The sequence below is a fragment of the Schistocerca serialis genome, chromosome 1 (genome assembly GCF_023864345.2).
Source record: "Schistocerca serialis cubense isolate TAMUIC-IGC-003099 chromosome 1, iqSchSeri2.2, whole genome shotgun sequence".
Classification (NCBI taxonomy): Eukaryota; Metazoa; Arthropoda; class Insecta; order Orthoptera; family Acrididae; genus Schistocerca; species Schistocerca serialis.
The window spans coordinates 801,001,977-801,025,868 of NC_064638.1; the positions used below are offsets into that span (position 1 = coordinate 801,001,977).

General features: G+C 40.2%; 1 protein-coding gene across 4 annotated transcripts in view; it reads right to left on the reverse strand.

Moving 5' to 3' along the window:
- The window catches only part of LOC126483972 (centromere protein I-like), a 393,190-nt gene that overhangs the window by 349,906 nt on the left and 19,392 nt on the right, over positions 1-23,892 (reverse strand). For all 4 annotated transcript variants that reach the window (XM_050107290.1, XM_050107282.1, XM_050107275.1 and 1 more), the window contains exon 3: positions 6,622-6,771. In XM_050107290.1, coding sequence (XP_049963247.1) covers positions 6,622-6,771 — 150 coding nt within the window. The remainder of the gene's footprint in view (positions 1-6,621; positions 6,772-23,892) is intronic.

The following is a 23,892-nucleotide window of genomic DNA, read 5'->3' on the forward strand; positions in this document are numbered from 1 at the left end:
AGGCATCAGTGAGATGCAGGTCCTCAAGGGACGCTAAGATCTCCACCTCATCCTCAGATGCAGAACTGGTACGGAGTGGTGGAGCTGGGGGCACCGAAGGGTCCTTTTTCTTAGCAGACTTCTTCGTTTGCTTACCCTCTCACTTCTCTTTATGGGCCTGCTGGGAGCACTTCTCTGAAGTAGCTTCAGGCATGGAGGAAGACCGTGAAGCTCTTCGACCAGCAGCTTTTGGCTGCCACTGGTGAGTATCCGCTGTGGCATTAGTGGAGACCTTGGAAGAGAGGTTCCCAAGGGACCCCTTCCACACAAGAGGAGCCGGAGGAAGCTGTTGCTTCTCCGGATGGGGGCAGGGGGGGGCTTGCTCCCGAAGTAGGTACTTTGGGAGAACAGAATGAGATTTTTCCCCCTACCACCAAGGGGGCAGATGTATTCTGGCGGCCCAGAAGGCCCACTGTTCGTGACACAGGATGTGGCACGACTGGTACTTGTGTGACAGCGACAGTAATGTAGCTGCAGCATATGTAGACGTCAACCGAACGGAGTGTAATCGTTCAAATTTACGTTAAGCTCTTGGTAAGTCAACTGGTCCAGGGTCTTATACTCCATAATTTTCCACTCCTTTTGGAGTCTTGTGCAGTGTGGCGAGTGGGGAGTGCTTCTCTCCACAGTTGATACAAGTGAAAGGAGGTGCCCATGGAGTATCTGAATGCAGTGGACGTCCGCTGTCTTGAACGTGGCACAGGAAGTGCAGCGGAAGATGTGCCCGAATTTCCAGCACTTAAAGCACCACATAGGGGGAGGGACGTATGGTTTAACGTCACAGCAGTAAACCATCACCTTGGCCTTTCCATTGAATCACCCTCAAAGGCCAAGATGAAGGCACCAGTAGCAACCCTGTTGTCTTTGAGTCCCCTGTAAACACACCGGATGAAATGAACTCCCCACCATTCTAGATTGGCGTGGAGCTCATAGTCAGACTGCAACAGGAGGTCACGAGGGAAAATAATCCCCTGGACCATGTCGACGCTTTTCAGGGGATTGACAGAAACAAGAATATCACCCAGCCGGCCACAAGCGAGTAACGCCTGGGATTGGGCTAGGGATGCTGTCTGAATCAAGACAGCACCGCTTCTCATCTTGGACAGCACTGTCACTTCCCAAACTTATCCTCAAGATGTTAAACAAAAAATTGAGGCTTCGTAGGTAGAAAGAAGTCCCCACGCATTATGCAACAGACTAAATACTGAGGTGAAAATGGCACTCTTCTTTCTGTAGCCCTACGTTCCTCCCATGGTGTAGCAAGGGAAGGAAAGGATTTAGGATCATACCTGTCAGCATTGTACTCAATTTTGCCCTTCTTAGAGACTGCTGGTGCTGTACAGTCACCAGCAAGAGATGACAGTCTGCTTCATTGCGGGTCATCCACCCTATGCCACCCACTCCAATCAGGGGCTCCCCCATGGGCGCCACACAGCATGATGACCATTGGCGGGAGTTGATGCCCCAGGAAGACAGGCATCTACTCCTTGGCATATGTGGGGAGTTTACAGCTCAGGCATCAGCAGTGCCAGGCCCTGCGTTGTCAGGGGGCTACCACCAAATGGGTACATGACAGCTCCACTACAACAGACTGGCTACCATGCTGGATATTGGGCACAGATAAGTCCAATATTGTTATGGGAGCGAAAGAGGACAGGAGACAACGGAAGAAGATGACATATGCCAGAAAGTGTCCTCACCCATATAGTAGAATTGCAGGTGGAGATGCAAAGCCATGACGACAAGAGGTTCAGGAGCTTAAATCTAAGGGCACTATGGATAACTCGTGCATCACGTAAGGCATCGTTCCTCATATGGCCTGCACTTCTGTAGAATTTGGAAAGTGGTAGGTCAAACCATAAAATGGGACCTGAACTGATAAGGCTGAAAAGTGTGAGACTCCTTTTAGTCGCCTCTTACGATAGACAGAAATACCTCGGGCCTATCCTAACCCCCAGATCTGCAGGGGGGAGAGCAGAAGAAAGTACAACAATTAAAGTACTACTTTACATTTGGCCTGATGCTTACATTCAGCAAATTTAAATAACATTACGTTATCTCCAGAAATTTCACTTTTAACAAAAGAAAGAAAGGACATGAATATTAAGGGTCGATTGTATAAAGCAGCTGATCTTATGACTAGCACAGAGAAAGTACTCTCATCAAGATGAACTCTGAAATCTGCATTGCATAAAATTTAATTTCAAATTTTATTGCTGTGAACTACGATCATCTATGACACAAAATTTCATGGATCAAGGCAAGTGCAACTGCGATCATCAGTTCAAAACCTAGTGACATTACAAAACCACGGTTTTGTTCTAACCACATACATGTTGAAAAAGAAGCAAATACTAAAGAACTTGTCATTAATGCAAAAAATATGTAAATAAGCCTACTCCCACACTGCTGAAGTTCAAAATATTCTTTTCGATCTAGTTTTCAGAAAACTTGTTCAAAAGTATTTCGCATTACTCTCCCCCCACAATGAATCCATAGGCATCAGAGTCTATAATTGGTAGGTTAAGTCACCTCTAGTTAGTACTGCATGATCTGGGTACTTGCGCATTATCGACAATAGACCTTTTTTCAATGACTCTAGAAATGTCACAGCGGATTCAGGTGGCTAGTAAAAACATCCAGCAATTAACTTAGTTTCACCTACACCTGTTATACGTGACCAGATAGCTTCACTGTTGTACTCCACTTCAACCTGAATAGACACAATATTTTTGTCAACTGCAATGAACACTTCCCCTCCTACGGCCTCTAATCTGTCTTTCTGATACATGTTCCATAACCGGCTAAATATCTCAGAGCTTTCCAATTCAGGCTTCAGCCAGCTCTGGGTCCCAAGAATAATTTGAACACGGGAGCTTTCCCGGAGATCAGGAAACTCGGGAACTTTTTTTACGGATACTTTGACAGTTATACTGAAAAAATTTTGACAGTCGAAGTGTCTACCCTAAACATGGTCTGACTTCCTTTGCTACATATCGATTGGCGAGCGTTCATCTGATTACATCAGACTACCGTTAGCCTAAAAAACCTTCATGTGCACTCCACAAGTACTCTGCTACCAGAATAGTTGCTTCCTTTATGTAGTGCACTCCTGACCTATCAATGGGAGTCCTACAAACCCCCATCCAATAATGCAGGTCTAGAAATCTGCAGCCAAGACCGTCACAGAGTCCATTTGAAACATTCTGAGCTTGTATTCCATCTCTAATCACCTAGGTGTCGGGAGGATGTTAAAAGCCCTACCTACCTACCTACCTTCCTCCTTTATTTCTTCCTTTCTTTCTATTCTGAAAAAAATAATATTACTGCTACATATTAATCTACTATATGTTCTGTTGTTTGAAAAATTGAAGTAACTTGACTCTTTTCAGTATCAGAGGTTGAGCAAGGTTCTTCCGTAAAATGAATCACTTACAATTTCTCTTCCAAAAATATGTTGCTCAGGACCTTTGATATTTCTGTGGGTTATTATAGGTTCTCATGAAAAAATTAAAAATTATTATCTGTTGAAGAGAGAATCCATGCTTTGAGGATTATTTTGGAAAGAAAAGCTATTCCATTTCCTTCATGTGATATTCGATATAATGGTGGTGGTTTTTTTTTTAATTACAATATAAACTACAAAGATGCAAATATACTTTTTATCCTGTCCCGGTGGTTTTATGTAAAGCTATGACATATTTTTTATTTACTTATTTATTATTTTAACAATTCTTATGCTACTGAGCAGATAAACACAAAACATCACAGAGTTTGGATGATAAATAAAGAAATGGTCCTTTATCTCCAAAATATTAGCACATGTTTCATGCCATCACATTGTTAAAAATTATAGAACTTTCAAACTTTGAAATGCCATAAAATGGAAACAGAGGAAAACAAAGTGCTAAAATTTGCTATGGTTACTTATCTCCATAAAGAGAACAAATTCGTAAAGTTTCATGCAAATCTATGATGGTAGGTGAGAAAATGATTTTTTATAATTGAACATTGGATGATTCATATGTAATTCAATTAGCAAAGTGATACTTATCAATCAGTGATCGCATGAAGACTGGTTCAGTGGCTCAATGGCTGCATCCTGTAGTACAGTCCAGAGGAACCTGAGTCCTTGGAACTGTTTTTTCCCCACTTGCCACTCCTTTCACATCCAGCAATGTTTATTAATTTGCAAAATGCTGAGTTGTTAAACTTACGATTAAAAGTAAAAATATGAACTGTATTTGTTAGGAGAAGAGTTTACGAAGAAATTTCAATGCCACCGCAAAATGAATCTAAAAGAAGTCACATTGCAATGACGGCAGTGTTTATTAACAACATATTTGCATAAAAACAGTTGAAAAATTGAAAAAGATTTACAAAGGGTCTGAAATCCAATTTTCTTTTCATATCTTTAGTTCTAGTTCTTCACTATGTACTTTAAATATTATCAATCTTCATTTTTTGCAAACATGTACTTACTTTTATTTAATGTTTGTATTCTGAAACTGGTATTTCACATTAAGAACAATTTCTATATTTTTTTAAATTTTTTTTTTTAATTTTGTGGACATGTGTGTGACCCCATTGGCCCTATCACAGAATCCGGCTTGCATGTTGCTCATTTGCCTATCAATAGGGGTTAAATTCAGTTCAAAACACATGTCACAGCTATCTTACATTACCATTCTTACCAGCTCAATGTGAACACACACTCCTTCATCTTAATTTTCACTGTCGTCAACAAGAACAACAACATTTTCATTTGAAGTTACAATTGTCTACTCATTTACTGATATTGACAATGAAATGCAACCTTCAGAGTTATTTGAATTTTTTCAGAACACGGAATGAACAACGACATAATGAGTAACATTAACACTATCTTTTAAACAGCAAATTTGTCTCAAAAAATTAATCCGAGCATATTAATATGTATATAAGCCAACATGTGTAGATTCGGAATGAAAATCCACGTCAGTATCACAACAGTTGGAAATAAGAAAAAAATTGTTGCTTCAGGGCTGGAATCAGCTACTGTCCATTTACTGTAACAGCAGGCCTGACAAATTATTGCCTCTAGTTTCATGGACTTCAGCCTTGAAAAGTTTTGATAGTGTTTTGGGTTGATTTTACACACCACACGTAATTACTTAAAGATGGAATGTAATATAAGGGGCGTTCAAAAAGAAACGAGTTGGAGGCATAATTACAGAAACATGTTAGAAGTATTGACTCTTGTTGTTGAGACACTTGTCCCATTGTGACACAAGGCGGTGAGTGGCTGTCTCATAAAATTCCCGGAGCTGCAATGTTAAGCAGTTCCACACATACAGCTGGACGTTGTCATCCAAGGTGAATTGTTTGCCCCTCAGAGCCTTTTTAAGCGAACCAAAACTGGCATAATCACAGGAAGAAAGGCCCAGACTGTGTGGAGGGTGGCCAAGGGCCTCCCATTTGAATTTCTGCAGGAGTGCCGCGACTGTGTTGGCCGTATGAGGCTTTGCATTGTCATGGAGCAGAATGACCCCACAGGTGAGACTGCCTAGTTGTTTTGATTTGATCGCTTGGTGAAGGGTGATCACTGTTGTCCTGTGCTGCAGAAAGTGAATCAGAAGGGGGCCATTTTTGATCACCTTAAAAAGGATCTGAGGGGCAAACGATTCACCTCGGACGACGATGTCCAGCTTTACATACAGAACTGGTTAACATCACAGCCCTAGGAATTTTATGAGACAGCCATTCACCACCTTGTGTCACATTGGGACAAGTGTCTCAACAGCCAGCATCAATACTTCTAAGATACAGGTACTGGTTTCTGTAATTATGCCTCCAGCTTGTTTCTTTTTGAACGCCACTTATAATTGTAAATGATTGCATGAAATTATATCTTGTCATGTGTGAATGCTTTCTTGGTTCTTTTCTTTACATTGTCATAACAAGTTTTCAAATTTTTCTTGTTATGATTTGTTCCTATGTCCTGTGGGTTAAAGTCAGTGGCAACTTCTTAGCACATCTTTCCTTTGTTGGCCATAGTAACTTCATCAGTTTTTGACAATGTCAATAATATATACTGTGAAACTAAAATGCACAGTTAGTATCTGCAGCCAAAGCTCCATAAATGTTTTGATAGCTAATTTTGATGGTGTTGCAAAGTGTGTTTCATGCTAATTTAGATCATCTTGTTCAGTTGATCCAAGTTTAGAGTTCCACAACAGAGTGGATTCCTGAACTTAAGTTCAATTTATGAACTAAGGCCAAAAGTGAACCCCCATCACCAATGTCTATATAATCAGCCAACTGTTTCATCATTAAATCTTTTACATCATTAACAAAAAAAATGGTTCAAATGGCTCTGAGCACTATGGGACTTAACATCTGTGGTCATCAATCCCCTAGAACTTGAGAACTACTTAAACCTAACTAACCTAAGGACATCACACACATCCATGCCCGAGGCAGGATTCAAACCTGCAACCATAGCAGTCACGCGGTTCCAGACTGAAGCGCCTAGAACCGCATGGCCACACCGGCTGGCCATCATTAACAACAAATTATACTATTTACCCTTTAAAAACTCACCAATGAGCCACTGGAGGACAGCAATACTCTTTTTAGGTGGTTCAGATACGTGTTTCATGAGCATCCAGACAACAACAGTTTGTATGTGTTCTTTCTGCATAGTTGTCTCCGGCACAACACAATGCAGAAGTTTCTGGAAACGCTTTATAGCTGTGCATAGAAAACAGTACAGTTACTAAGAATGTACTTCTCTGACATAACATTATAGCAATTTCATACCATTATTGTACAAAAAACAGTGTCTTTATTTTTGTTTTAACCATACATGCTGCAACATTCATGTGCTACCTTTAGTAGGTTTTTACTCATTATTCTATCTCTAGTATTGTCGAGAGTAGTTTCCTGCTGTTAGTTTTATATGTACCATACTTTACACAGCCTGTCAAGGTTTCTGATTCTGTTTTCTTGTTTACTATAATATTAGACATGTTAAAACACTTATTTTGTTTGCTGCTGCTGTTTTAATAGTTACATAAGCATTTTATTTTATCATGAAAACACAAGGTTCCCACGGTCAGCTTGTGTGTTAATGTAGCTAAAAATAAAACTGTAACAACAACTGTACAACAAAAAATACATTCTACCAGCAACTGAAAACCAATAAACATTCCAGACAGGCAGATGAAATGTGCTAACAGTGGCAACTGACTAATTCACCAGTAATTTTGTTTCTTATTCATGTTTGTCTATTTTTTCCATCTCTGTGCATTACTACAACTATTCTACTAAGGTACACGAAAGAAGTGACAAATGTTAGGGATAAGAAATAGTAACTTTGATTACGTCAGTGGCCCAAATTTCAAATTCTTTCATCTAACACAGAAAGAGAAAGCTATAAGTAGATTGTGTGTGTGCCTATATATATACAAAGATCACTTGGTTATTGCTGAAAAGTAAGCACTACAACTAGCCATTAATGAAATGAAGATACATTGGAATAGCAGATATGGAGAAATGGGACATGGTATACCAGGAGTAGGCAGAGGGCAGTAGACAGAACACTGACAATATCTGCATCTACATCTACACTCTGCAAGTCTTTGTGCCTCTACTAGTTATTCCCTTTTCTGTTCCACGTGCAAATAGAGTGATGGAAATACGACTGCATATTTGCCTCCATAAGAACCCTAATTTCTCTTATCTTTGTGGACCTTATGCAAACTGTACATTGGCAGTAGTACGATAGCTCTGCAGGAAGCTTCTAATGCTGCTTCTCTAAATTTTATCAACAGTGTTTTGTGAAAAGAAAGTCGTCTTCCTTCAAAGGATTCCCACTTGAGTTCACGAAGCATCTCAGTAATATTTGTGTGTTGATTGAACCTACCCTTAACAATTCTAGCAGCAGGCCTCTGAATCCATTGATGTCTTCCTTTAATCAACCCTGGTGCAGATTCCAAACATTCAAGTAGTACTCAAAAATGGGTCACCCCAGTATTCTATACAAAGTCTCATTTATAGATGAGTTACGCTTTCTCAAAATTCTCCCAAAAAACCACAGCAGACCATTCGCCTTCACTACTGTCCTCACATGCTGATCCTATTTCATATCGCTTTGCAACATTACACCAAGATATTTAATCAACACGTGTTTCAAATAGGACACTACTAATGCTGCATTTGAACATTAAGAGTTGTTTTTCTGCTACTCACCTGTATTAATTTACATTTTTCTACATATAGAAAGCAAACTGCCATTTAGCACATCTACTAGAAATTTTGCACACCTACTAGACATTCATCCAAGTCATCTTGTACCCTGCTAGAGTTACTCAACACTGACACCTTCCTGTGAACCACAGTGTCATTTGCACACAGTCGCAGATTCCTGATCGCCCTGTCCGCTAGATCATTTATGTATTTAGAGAATAAGAGTAGTCCTACCAAATTTCCTTGGAGTACTCCTCTGTCTCTGATGAACACTTTCCATTGAGGACAGTGTACTGGGTCTACAACTTAGGAAGTCTTTGAGCCACTCACATATCTGAGAACCTATTCTGTATGCTCATACCTTTATTAATAGTCTCTCTCCAGCGGGACACAATATCAAATGCTTTCCAGAAATCTAGAAATACAGAATCTACTTGTTGCCCATCATCCAGGGTCCACATTATGTCATGTGATAAAAGGGCAAACTGAGTTTCATATGTGAGATGCTTTCTAAACCCATGCTGACTTGTGGAAAGAAGCTTTTCAGACTCAAGGAAATGTATTATTCTCTGACTCAGAATACGTTCAAGAATTCAGCAGAAAACCAATATTAAGGACATTGGTCTGTAATTTTGGGGGTTTATTCTTTTAGTCTACTTACATACAGTCACCTGTACATTTTTCCAGTCATTTGAAAATTTGCACCAGGCCAGAGATTCGCAATAAATACAAGCTAAGTAAAGTGGCCAATGCTGTAGAGTATTCTCTGTAAAACTGAACTGGGATTATATCTGGTCCTAGAGATTCAACTCCTTCAGTTGCTTCTCTATGCATGGGATATCCATTACTATGTCCTCCACTCAGGAGCCTATATGACAATCAAATGACGATATGTTTGCACAATCGTCCTGCATGGATGACTTATTAAATGCGAAATTTAAAACTTCAGCTTTCCTTATGCCTTCTTCTACTGCTACATCAGACTGGTCAATGAGTGGATAGAGGCCTTCAACCCGCTTAGCGATTTTAAACAGTATCACAATTTTCCTGCATCTTTCGTTAAGGTATGAAAGTGGAAGTTGCTTTACACTTCATGCTGTGACCTTATTTTACAGTGTAATGATGGAAATTGCTATATGCTCTGCATTTGGACCTTTTTACAGATGCACAAATTTCTATAAATTTTTACCACTCATCATTTGAACCGAGAACGCAACAGTCTGTGCTTCCTCAGCATTTTCATAATTTTGTTATTAAACAATGATGGATCTTTTCCATCCTTAATCCACTTCTTTGACACATGCTTCTCCACATCATGAGTTGCAATCAGTTTCAACTTTGCCCATAATTCCTCTATGTCCACCATATTGGAACTAAATGATATCCATTCATTGTCTAAGTAGGATGATAACAACTACATATCTGCTCTTTCCAGCAAAAACACTCTTCTAGCTTTCTTTATGAAATTATTAACTTCAGTGACCTTTGCTGCTATGTTGACATCATGATCACTAATCCCTACCACTATACTGACACTGTCAATAAGGTCATGTCCGTTTGTACTTACAAGGCCTGAATCATTTCCATTGCACATGGGCTGTCGAACTAGCTGCTCAATTCAGTTTTCGGAAAATCAGTGCAAGAGTATTTCACAAGACTGTCTGCCCATACCACCAGCAATGAATCCACAGACATCCCAGTCTGTATTCAGCAGGTTAACATCACATCCAACTAACAATGCTCGATTTAGTAATTTTCGTGCTACTGAACTTAGACTTTCCTTGGATGATCTAAAACGGTCACAACACATTCAGGTAGCCGATAAAAAGATACAATAATTAACTTGGGTCCACCTATACCTGTTCCTCGCATCCAGATAACTTTGCACTTAGGCTCAATTTCTACCTTAACAGAAACTATATTTTTGTTGACTGCAACAAACAGTCTATCCCAGTATGTCATCTAACCTATGTTTTTTATACAAATTCCATGTCTCGCTAAATATTTCACAGACTTCTACTTTGGGTTTCAGTCATCTTTCAGTTCAAAGAACTTAAATGTGACAACTTATAACACTAATGTGCCGTGAAACATGTTAATGATACGCTCTGAGAGGATTTCAAAGTTCGACAGAGCATGTGTCTAATGGAAAAGGGTATCGGACTATAATTTCAAATTTTGTGCAGTTGACAATAAAACCAAATGGGCCTTAACCTTGGGAGTTAACAGAAGTGGTAAAACTATAAGTGAATGAAAAAAAAATGAACGGTCACCAGCCTAATTAGGCACATTAATTTGGAAATACATATGTGAGAAAATAGTTTATTAGTTATTGAATTTACTTTTGTTGAGACTTCCCTATGAAGAGCAAACAGGGTACAAACTGACACAGTGCACTCTGTACTGTGTGTAGTAGCAGTTACCAATAACACACGCACCAGTATATTATGGGGAGCAAAATTGCACAGAGTTCATACTAATGACAGCCACAATCAATAGCATTACTTAATCAAAATACTGAAACATCACTGCATGAAGTGCAGAACTAATTTTGGAGATGAGGGACTTCCATCTTGACTGACATGAATAACACAAATAAAGATGAATAACATCTTAAATGCAATGATTAAGCTCCTCTGCTTATAGCAGTTTTGTTTAGTAACAATAATAATTCATTTTTTTCTTAATAGGAGGACAATATGATGAGGATTGGTATAGTTCCATTAGCCAAGGTTCTTTGATTATTGCAAAAGTAAAAAACTACACTATCTTTGAAAATGTTCATTGTTGTTGTTGTGGTCTTCAGTCCTGAGACTGGTTTGATGCAGCTCTCCATGCTACTCTATCCTGTGCAAGCTTCTTCATCTCCCAGTACCTACTGCAACCTACATCCTTCTGAATCTGCTTAGTGTATTGATTTCTTGGTCTCCCTCTACGATTTTTACCCTCCACGCTGCCCTCCAATGCTAAATTTGTGATCCCTTGATGCCTCAAAACATGTCCTATCAACCGATCCCTTCTTCTAGTCAAGTTGTGCCACAAACTTCTCTTCTCCCCAATCCTATTCAATACCTCCTCATTAGTTACGTGATCTACCCACCTTATCTTCAGCATTCTTCTGTAGCACCACATTTCGAAAGCTTCTATTCTCTTCTTGTCCAAACTGGTTATCGTCCATGTTTCACTTCCATACATGGCTACACTCCATACAAATACTTTCAGAAACGACTTCCTGACACTTAAATCTATACTCGATGTTAACAAATTTCTCTTCTTCAGAAACGATTTCCTTGCCATTGCCAGTCTACATTTTATATCCTCTCTACTTCGACCATCATCAGTCATTTTACTCCCTAAATAGCAAAACTCCTTTACTACTTTAAGTGTCTCATTTCCTAATCTAATCCCCTCAGCATCACCCGATTTAATTTGACTACATTCCATTATCCTCGTTTTGCTTTTGTTGATGTTCATCTTATATCCTCCTTTCAAGACACTGTCCATTCCGTTCAACTGCTCTTCCAAGTCCTTTGCTGTCTCTGACAGAATTACAATGTCATCGGCGAACCTCAAAGTTTTTACTTCTTCTCCATGAATTTTAATACCTACTCCGAATTTTTCTTTTGTTTCCTTTACTGCTTGCTCAATATACAGATTGAATAACATCGGGGAGAGGCTACAACCCTGTCTCACTCCTTTCCCAACCACTGCTTCCCTTTCATGCCCCTCGACTCTTGTAACTGCCATCTGGTTTCTGTACAAATTGTAAATAGCCTTTTGCTCCCTGTATTTCACTCCTGCCACCTTCAGAATTTAAAAGAGAGTATTCCAGTTAACGTTGTCAAAAGCTTTCTCTAAGTCTACAAATGCTAGAAACGTAGGTTTGCCTTTTCTTAATCTTTCTTCTAAGATAAGTCGTAAGGTTAGTATTGCCTCACGTGTTCCAACATTTCTACGGAATCCAAACTGATCTTCCCCGAGGTCCGCTTCTACCAGTTTTTCCATTCGTCTGTAAAGAATTCGCATTAGTATTTTACAGCTGTGACTTATTAAACTGATAGTTCGGTAATTTTCACATCTGTCAACACCTACTTTCTTTGGGATTGGAATTATTATATTCTTCTTGAAGTCTGTGGGTATTTCGCCTGTCTCATACATCTTGCTCACCAGATGGTAGAGTTTTGTCATGACTGGCTCTCCCAAGGTCATCAGTAGTTCTAATGGAATGTTGTCTACTCCCGGGGCCTTGTTTCGACTCAGGTCTTTCAGTGCTCTGTCAAACTCTTCACGCAGTATCTTATCTCCCATTTCATCTTCATCTACATCCTCTTCCATTTCCATAATATTGTCCTCAAGTACATCGCCCTTGTATAAACCCTCTATATACTCCTTCCACCTTTCTGCCTTCCCTTCTTTGCTTAGAACTGGGTTGCCACCTGAGCTCTTGATATTCGTACAAGTGGTTCTCTTCTCTCCAAAGGTCTCTTTAATTTTCCTGTAGGCAGTATCTATCTTACCCCTAGTGAGACAAGCCTCTACATCCTTACATTTGTCCTCTAGCCATCCCTGCTTAGCCATTTTGCACTTCCTGTCGATCTCATTTTTGAGACGTTTGTATTCCTTTTTGCCTGCTTCATTTACTGCATTTTTATGTTTTCTCCTTTCATCAATTAAATTCAATATTTCTTCTGTTACCCAAGGATTTCTATTAGCCCTAGTCTTTTTACCTACTTGATCCTCTGCTGCCTTCACTATTTCATTCCTTAAAGCTACCCATTCTTCTTCTACTGTATTTCTTTCCCCCATTCCTGTCAATTGTTCCCTTATGCTCTCCCTGAAACTCTCTACAACCTCTGGTTCTTTCAGTTTATCCAGGTCCCATCTCCTTAAATTCCCACCTTTTTGAAGTTTCTTCAGTTTCAATCTGCAGTTCATAACCAATAGATTGTGGTCAGAATCCACATCTGCCCCTGGAAATGTCTTACAATTTAAAACCTGGTTCCTAAATCTCTGTCTTACCATTATATAATCTATCTGATACCTTTTAGTATCTCCAGGATTCTTCCAGGTATACAACCTTCTTTCATGATTCTTGAACCAACTGTTAGCTATGATTAAGTTATGCTCAGTGCAAAATTCTACAAGGTGGCTTCCTCTTTCATTTCTTCCCCCCAATCCATATTCACCTACTATGTTTCCTTCTGTCCCTTTTCCTACTGACGAATTCCAGTCACCCATGACTATTAAATTTTCGTCTCCCTTCACTACCTGAATAATTTCTTTTATCTCGTCATACATTTCATCTATTTCTTCATCATCTGCAGAGCTAGTTGGCATATAAACTTGTACTACTGTAGTAGGCATGGGCTTTGTGTCTATCTTGGCCACAATAATGCGTTCACTATGCGGTTTGTAGTAGCTAACCCGCACTCCTATTTTTTTATTCATTATTAAACCTACTCCTGCATTACCCCTATTTGATTTTGTATTTATAACCCTGTAATCACCTGACCAAAAGTCTTGTTCCTCCTGCCACCGAACTTCACTAATTCCCACTATATCTAACTTTAACCTATCCATTTCCCTTTTTAAATTTTCTAACCTACCTGCCCGATTAAGGGATCTGACATTCCACGCTCCGATTCGTAGAATGCCAGTTTTCTTTCTCCTGATAACGACGTCCTCTTGAGTAGTCCCCGCCCGGAGATCCGAATGGGGGACTATTTTACCTCCGGAATATTTTACCCAAGAGGACGCCATCATCATTTAATCATACAGTAAAGCTGCATGTCCTCAGGAAAAATTACGGCTGTAGTTTCCCCTTGCTTTCAGCCATTCGCAGTACCAGCACAGCAAGGCTGTTTTGGTTAGTGTTACAAGGCCAGATCAGTCTATCATCCAGACTGTTGCCCCTGCAACTACTGAAAAGGCTGCTGCCCCTCTTCAGGAACCACATGTTTGTCTGGCCTCTCAACAGATACCCCTCCGTTGTGGTTGCACCTACGGTACGGCCATCTGTATCGCTGAGGCACGCAAGCCTCCCCACCAACGGCAAGGTCCATGGTTCATGGGGGGGAAAAATGTTCATAACTTCACTTATAACAGTACTACTGCAAATCGGTTCATTAAAGATTTATATGTACTTGTATTTTAATCACCTGTGAAGCAGGTATTCTTGGCAGTAGTATTAACAAACTCTTGCACCGTAATCCTACAAAACTATATTTTGTGATAAACTAAGGATACTTTAGCAAAAACCTATCCAACATAACTTTTATGGTTTTAGCTTTTTTGTATTTAAACTCCGTACCTTAACAATTTGACTTGTAGTAGTCCATACACAAAGCATGCAAATTTCACTCTTACTTTAACTTTTTCTACTCCTTTTACTTTAGACCAAATATCACTTTTAAACATATGAATGCCAGAATTGTTCATTTAAATCAGGATACTCAGTTTTAGTAGCACTTTGGTGAGGACCCCGCACAGATTCGTGATTAGGACTGAAGTTATGGTTTCGAACACGAATTGACGTTTTATGTGATTATTACTGAAACACCACAAAAGTTAACTGTTCCACGTCAATATATATTACTTAACTGAATGTATGAAGTCTGTGAGGCAGTGGCGAAGATTAGTGGCAGACGAAATGGCAGCTGACTGTACTCACGGCTCTTGACGTGCGAATGCTCTATAAAATCTCTTCTTGGCATCAGATTTTCAACATATTAGAGCCATTACATTATTCTGTGAATACCAAGTAACAGCCAGACCCACATCCGAGGCAAATCCCTTATAATGCAGCTTCCAATTGCCTTTCTGAGCACCATCGAAGTGTATCGTGCTAAGGCTAGCCACACATTGCATGCCATTCACACAAAGGAGCCACTCAGTTCGACCACCAAACTCACCTTTTACATCACGCCATGCCACTTTCATTGCGGAGGGACTTCCCTACAGCATTTACATGTTACAAATACAAGTGCCCTAAGTGTGAACCAGCGTTTAACAAACATAAAACTTTCATAAACATATTCATATTACAATAATTTAAAATTTCAACATATTCTTTTGCTTTTTTCATATATATACATATCATAACTCTAGTTTTCCCCCCCCATGAACCATGGACCTTGCCGTTGGTGGGGAGGCTTGCGTGCCTCAGCGATACAGATAGCCGTACCGTAGGTGCAACCACAACGGAGGGGTATCTGTTGAGAGGCCAGACAAACGTGTGGTTCCTGAAGAGGGCAGCAGCCTTTTCAGTAGTTGCAAGGGCAACAGTCTGGATGATTGACTGATCTGGCCTTGTAACAATAACCAAAACGGCCTTGCTGTGCTGGTACTGCGAACGGCTGAAAGCAAGGGGAAACTACAGCCGTAATTTTTCCCGAGGGCATGCAGCTTTACTGTATGATTACATGATGATGGCGTCCTCTTGGGTAAAATATTCCGGAGGTAAAATAGTCCCCCATTCGGATCTCCGGGCGGGGACTACTCAAGAGGATGTTGTTATCAGGAGAAAGAAAACTGGCGTTCTACGGATCGGAGCGTGGAATGTCAGATCCCTTAATCGGGCAGGTAGGTTAGAAAATTTAAAAAGGGAAATGGATAGGTTGAAGTTAGATATAGTGGGAATTAGTGAAGTTCGGTGGCAGGAGGAACAAGACTTCTGGTCAGGTGACTACAGGGTTATAAACACAAAATCAAATAGGGGTAATGCAGGAGTAGGTTTAATAATGAATAGGAAAATAGGAATGCGGGTAAGCTACTACAAACAGCATAGTGAACGCATTATTGTGGCCAAGATAGATACGAAGCCCACACCTACTACAGTAGTACAAGTTTATATGCCAACTAGCTCTGCAGACGACGAAGAAATTGAAGAAATGTATGATGAAATAAAAGAAATTATTCAGATTGTGAAGGGAGACGAAAATTTAATAGTCATGGGTGACTGGAATTCGAGTGTAGGAAAAGGGAGAGAAGGAAACATAGTAGGTGAATACGGATTGGGGGACAGAAATGAAAGAGGAAGCCGCCTGGTAGAATTTTGCACAGAGCACAACATAATCATAGCTAACACTTGGTTTAAGAATCATGAAAGAAGGTTGTATACATGGAAGAACCCTGGAGATACTAAAACGTATCAGATTGATTATATAATGGTAAGACAGAGATTTAGGAACCAGGTTTTAAATTGTAAGACATTTCCAGGGGCAGATGTGGACTCTGACCACAATCTATTGGTTATGACCTGTAGATTAAAACTGAAGAAACTGCAAAAAGGTGGGAATTTAAGGAGATGGGACCTGGATAAACTAAAAGAACCAGAGGTTGTACAGAGATTCAGGGAGAGCATAAGGGAGCAATTGACAGGAATGGGGGAAATAAATACAGTAGAAGAAGAATGGGTAGCTTTGAGGGATGAAGTAGTGAAGGCAGCAGAGGATCAAGTAGGTAAAAAGACGAGGGCTAGTAGAAATCCTTGGGTAACGGAAGAAATATTGAATTTAATTGATGAAAGGAGAAAACATAAAAATGCAGTAAATGAAGCAGGCAAAAAGGAATACAAACGTCTCAAAAATGAGATCGACAGGAAGTGCAAAATGGCTAAGCAGGGATGGCTAGAGGACAAATGTAAGGATGTAGAGGCCTATCTCACTAGGGGTAAGATAGATACCGCCTACAGGAAAATTAAAGAGACCTTTGGAGATAAGAGAATGACTTGTATGAATATCAAGAGCTCAGATGGAAACCCAGTTCTAAGCAAAGAAGGGAAAGCAGAAAGGTGGAAGGAGTATATAGAGGGTCTATACAAGGGCGACGTACTTGAGGACAATATTATGGAAATGGAAGAGGATGTAGATGAAGATGAAATGGGAGATATGATACTGCGTGAAGAGTTTGACAGAGCACTGAAAGACCTGAGTCGAAACAAGGCCCCCGGAGTAGACAATATTCCATTGGAACTACTGACGGCCGTGGGAGAGCCAGTCCTGACAAAACTCTACCATCTGGTGAGCAAGATGTATGAAACAGGCGAAATACCCTCAGACTTCAAGAAGAATATAATAATTCCAATCCCAAAGAAAGCAGGTGTTGACAGATGTGAAAATTACCGAACTATCAGCTTAATAAGTCACAGCTGCAAAATACTAACACGAATTCTTTACAGACGAATGGAAAAACTAGTAGAAGCCAACCTCGGGGAAGATCAGTTTGGATTCCGTAGAAACACTGGAACACGTGAGGCAATACTGACCTTACGACTTATCTTAGAAGAAAGATTAAGGAAAGGCAAACCTACGTTTCTAGCATTTGTAGACTTAGAGAAAGCTTTTGACAATGTTGACTGGAATACTCTCTTTCAAATTCTAAAGGTGGCAGGGGTAAAATACAGGGAGCGAAAGGCTATTTACAATTTGTACAGAAACCAGATGGCAGTTATAAGAGTCGAGGGACATGAAAGGGAAGCAGTGGTTGGGAAGGGAGTAAGACAGGGTTGTAGCCTCTCCCCGATGTTGTTCAATCTGTATATTGAGGAAGCAGTAAAGGAAACAAAAGAAAAATTCAGAGTAGGTATTAAAATTCATGGAGAAGAAATAAAAACTTTGAGGTTCGCCGATGACATTGTAATTCTGTCAGAGACAGCAAAGGACTTGGAAGAGCAGTTGAATGGAATGGACAGTGTCTTGAAAGGAGGATATAAGATGAACATCAACAAAAGCAAAACAAGGATAATGGAATGTAGTCTAATTAAGTCGGGTGATGCTGAGGGAATTAGATTAGGAAATGAGGCACTTAAAGTAGTAAAGGAGTTTTGCTATTTGGGGAGCAAAATAACTGATGATGGTCGAAGTAGAGAGGATATAAAATGTAGGCTGGCAATGGCAAGGAAAGCGTTTCTGAAGAAGAGAAATTTGTTAACATCCAGTATTGATTTAAGTGTCAGGAAGTCATTTCTGAAAGTATTCGTGTGGAGTGTAGCCATGTATGGAAGTGAAACATGGACGATAAATAGTTTGGACAAGAAGAGAATAGAAGCTTTCGAAATGTGGTGCTACAGAAGAATGCTGAAGATTAGATGGGTAGATCACATAACTAATGAGGAAGTATTGAATAGGATTGGGGAGAAGAGAAGTTTGTGGCCCAACTTGACCAGAAGAAGGGATCGGTTGGTAGGACATGTTCTGAGGCATCAAGGGATCACCAATTTAGTATTGGAGGGCAGCGTGGAGGGTAAAAATCGTAGAGGGAGACCAAGAGATGAATACACTAAGCAGATTCAGAAGGATGTAGGTTGCAGTAGGTACTGGGAGATGAAAAAGCTTGCACAGGATAGAGTAGCATGGAGAGCTGCATCAAACCAGTCTCAGGACTGAAGACCACAACAACAACAACAACTCTAGTTTTCTTGCCATACATCAAGGAGTTCAAACAACACAGAACGCACACTTCATAAATTGCAGATACACAGTTACTTAAAATAAACCTACTCCTAACTGATGTAAGTGTTACAAACTTTCCTGGAGGGCAGTAAATTCAGGAACTGTGTTACAAAACTGTGTTACAAATGCTTCAGCAATTTACTGTTAAAAGTTTGACTGTCAAAGTGTCTTTAATTTGTACACCGTCCGATTTCACTCTCCGCATATCAAATGGTGAGCGTTCAGAGATCCCAAAATATCACCTAAAAAATCCCCTATGTCCACTCCACAAGTACTCTCCTGTCTGAGCAGCTGTTTCCTTTGTGCAGTGCACAGCTGATCTATCATGAGGAGTTCTACAATCTCTACCCCCTTAATGCAGGTCCAAAAATTTGCAACCAAGACTGACATGGAATCGACAGAGTCTTTGATTGAGATCCTCTACTTGGTTCCAAACTAAAGCATACCCATCAACTTCAGGTATGATGCTGAAAAACTGTGGGCTGCTTCCACCCTGCAATGGAGGGCACCAGTCTTCACCACTTGTGCCAGTCGCCCGTACAAACTAAGGATGGCCTCAAAACCCAAACGACAGATGTCATTGGGGCAGATGTGAGCCACAACTTTCAGACAACGTCACCATGCACCCTTGACAGGGCCTTCTCCACACCTCGGATGAAACATACCAAGTAAATATCAGACTTCTTTCTAGCCCTGGACCCTATCCCTATTTCCCTCACCTCTATTCTGCTCTATAACGTGCTTAACATTGGACCTCCATAACTAGCGAACACCTGTCCCTGTATGCCTGCTCGAACCCTGCTGCAGGAGTGGCCACCTGTTCACTCATAGTGTGAATGGGTAAGACCAGAAGGCCAGCCTTCATACTGACACTCTGCCTTGAGTGATGCGAACACGTTACAACCCACCACACACCTTGTGGTGGGGGCGGATCCCTCATATCAGATCACTGTGAGGTGTGTCTGGATCAGAGTCCATGGACGAAATGAGAGACACCTGAGATGTCCCGTGTGATGTGCCATATTATCCATAACTGCTACACCCTGAGGCAGCAGCATGAAGATAACTGACCATGGCCAGAAGCATCTTCAGCTGTTCATGAACTGCAGTCAGCTCCTCCTGCGTAAGCAAGCAGAATTGAACACATCCTATCCACCCTAATACTACTAACTTAAGAATTAACTACAAAACTAAATATGTAACCTGCTAGATTACTGGTGTGTCGCTAATGGAGGATGGTGCCTTACTGAACTGTGCAGCTGGCCATTCAAAACAAATGACAACTCACTACAGACTGTGTGAATCTTCACTTTACAGTTACTAAAATGTGGATTGTACCTCTTAAGTACAAAAAGGCACAAGGAATTTAAGAATAAAACTATGAAAGCACACAGAAAAAGCTAAATACGTAACTTGTTGCTTTTCCGTTGTGTCACCAATGGAGGATGATGACTTACTGAGCTGTGACCAACGGTCTGTGGCTCACTTCTGAATTATTGTGGTATGGAAATGAAATGTTGTGTGGCTAGGGCCTCCCGTCGGGTAGACCGGTCGCCTGGTGCAAGTTTTTTTAGTTGACACCACTTTGGCAACTTGCGCATCAATCGGGATGAGATGATGATTATGATTATGATGAGGATGAAGAAGACAACACAACACCCAGTCCCTGAGCAGAGAAAATCCCTGACCCAGCCAGGGATTGAACCCGGACCCCTTAGCATGGTATTCTGTCGCACTGACCACTCAGCTATCAAGGCAGACATGTGGTATGAAAACCACAGATTACAGAAATGACAGAATACTGCAGCTGATTGCATATAACCAAAGTTTGACTGAGGAATTAAACAAAAAGAGGGTAATCAGAAAGGTGGAGCCTCTTCACAACCCAGTTCTTCCCCGACATCTACCTCTTCACAATTACCCAGAGTGTTAATTGAACCACCTTCAAGCTGTTTCTCAACCGTTCAAATCTCTAACAGTGTGCAGGAAAAATGAACACTTAAATCTTTTTGTGTGAGCTCTGATTTCTCTTACTTTATTATGATGATCATTCCTCCCTATGTAGGTGGGTGTCAACAGAATATTTTCACAATCTGAGGATAAAGTTGCTGATTAAATTTCTTGAGTAGGTCCTGCTGCAAGGAAAAATGCCTTTGTTTCAATGATTGCCACCCCAATTAACATACCACATCTGTAGCATGCTCTTCTGTTTTGCCATAGCACAAAACATTGTTCTTTACAATTTCTGGATTGGTAACACCAAGCAGGAAATAAAGCAGGAGGGAAAATCAAAGTTTTTTTTTAACACTATGAGGAATGCAGTGATCTTGTGTAAGGGGTCAGAGGACCAACTGCTGTATATAGCACTACTTAAGTTGAGAGGTAATGCATGCGTATTATTTTCAGGAGGCGCTAGGATAAGAGTGTTCTATCAGCTGAAAGGTGCCACTAAGCACCATTGGAAGGTGGTGACACAGCTGACAATATCAAACTAATGTGAGCAGATGTTAACGACCTTCAACGCCATTGCTAAACAACGATCATGGCCCCTCAAGTTCATCTCCTGTGATTAGTGATGTCGGTCGGGCAAAGGTCCAGTGGGCAGGACATTTATAAATGGGTATTTGGCTGGGAACTTGACCAAAGCAGTTAATAAATGCCCAAAATCTGGGCACTTACAAAAAAAGTAAATTTTAAACTAAAATGTATAATTTACCAATTAAAATAAAGGATGGGACAATACTCCTGATATTAAAAGTTAGTAAATGTTTACACTTAAACCTACGTATATCATTCATTGGCATTATTACTAAGACGAAAAGGAAATCTAATCTAATCTAAGTAGTTTTTTTCCCCTAGCATTCTGACTTGCTGTACCAAGGAAGAATGTGTTGCTGATAGTTGCTTATTTATAATGTCCTTTTTATTTTTACCACTTCTCCTCTCCTCTACTCCCTCTCGTACAGTTATAAGTATGAGATCTGTTCAAAAAAATTGTGGAACATTCATAATTTCACAGCAATGGTGTGTCAGAGCGAAATGCGGTTGGCGCTCCTGCACATGCTTGTGTTTAATGTTTAACTGCCAGAAGTTTCATTGTTGTATGTCTGTCAGTTATTATTCAGTGTTGTACTGAGTAGAACATTGAGTCACACAGTTCGCGAATTTCAAGGTGGCAGGGAGAGAGAGGAAGCAACATGTCTGCATTAAATTTTGTGTGAAACTAAAAAAAAATCTATACATAGACATACCAAATGATGTAGGAAGACTGCAGTTATGAGTGCTTAAGCCATACACGTTGTTACAAACGGTTCACTCAATTTAAAAACGGCAGGACGGAAATTAGAGGTGATCCTTGTTCAGGACGCCCTTCGATGTCTACCGACGATGCTCATCTCAGGAACGTCAACAAAATTGTGCGTGCCAATTGAAGACTGACTGTCCAAGAGATTGCAGAAGAATGTAACATTTCAGTTGGATCAAATTATGAAATCCTGACACAGCATCTTGGAATGCATCTTGTCGCCACTGAGTTCATGCCATGGTTCGTGAGTCAAAACCAGAAAGACATTCACCTCGCAATTTGTGAAAAGCTCTTGGATTGTGCAAATGAGAAGATGATGTTTCTTATGAGAATCTTAACTGGTGATGAGATGAAAGTTGAAATCCCCAATGAAAGGATGAAGATTCGCAATGCTAGATGAGATAAAACAAAATTTGCAGGCGGCACTTCACGCAATCCAGCAAGAGGGATACCGAGACAGCTTCTGGAAGCGGAAACAGCATTGGGAGCAGTGTACCAATTGTGGAGGAGAGTTTTGAAGGAGACCATGCACAACAAGCAAAAGGTAAGTGCAGAAAAATTCTGTCGACAAAGTTCAACAATTTTGTGAACAGACCTGTGTTTAACAGTTCTCAATTGGAAAAAAAAGCATATTTAGCAGCATTTGAGACAGACTACAGTTTTCTATTCTGCTCCTTTCTTTATCTATTTCCGTATGACTGCAATACTGTGAAGATAAAACTGACCTCATTCAAGATGTAAATAGTTATGTTTATAGTCGAATTTATTTCCCCTATAACTGCCCGGACATTTATGAATTTTGGACATTTGCCCGGGCATTTATCCTGGCCATTTGCCCCAACTTATAAATGCCCACATATTTTACACCACTACCTACGATTTCTTTCACAAAAGAAGAGGAAAAAGAATTTGGACAGATGTAAGGGCCTTGTAGCTGACTGATACATTGTTGATTGTTGAGCCGTCAACAGATATGAATGAACTGAATAGGGTGCAATCATTCGCATACCGTAGCATGTTGTATTCCCAAGAGCATGATGGGTGTTGCTTAATTCCTGTAAACATTTATAATTCCGAAGAAGTGGAAGAATTCCCATGACAAGCTTAATGGCATTAAATGAAGACACGTTGAAAAAAGAAGAAAGCTGCTGACACAGTAGTGCTATGGCTGTGCTACTCTAAGAATATGCAGAATTATTCAGTCCTAATGGACCACCTTCACCAATGCCTGTCACGCAGTACCATGTTCCCACCAGAGACATGCAACCAGTATATGGGAAGCAGCATAGCATTTTGTACAGCCTTAAACTAGTAGTTGATTATCTAGCAGCTCTAACACAAAATTTTAGGGTGTGTGCACTTTCACAGAAAATAGACACAACAGAACATCCTGTCATATTGTGTACCACCAGCTGCACTAACTTCAAATGATCTTACTAGGCAGTAAAAAAGGATATACTCTGTGAGTGGTATATGGAATAACTTACATTCACTATTACTTGTATGTCTCAAATTGCTGAATATCTATTTTCCTCTTGGTCTGGAAGTCTTAGTCTCCAAAGATGTGACAAGCAGACTAACAAGATGGTTGTTGCATCTCATCTCAATGAGTTCAACACTGATTGTGAGATTGAGTACAGACTAGTGAAAATGCATAATAAAACCAGTGGTCTAAGCTGAGAAGTGTGTGTGTTGTAGTAAGTCAGAGTGAGCAAGGAAAAATGAAAATGCTTACATATCAACAATTTACGGCACTGTCTCAATTTAAAACACACGATGAAATCCTATACCAGGAAACGACGCGGCCAGCAAACTGTTGTCCCAGAATGTTTCTGTGGCAAGTGCTATGTCAGACTCACAATGCAATCC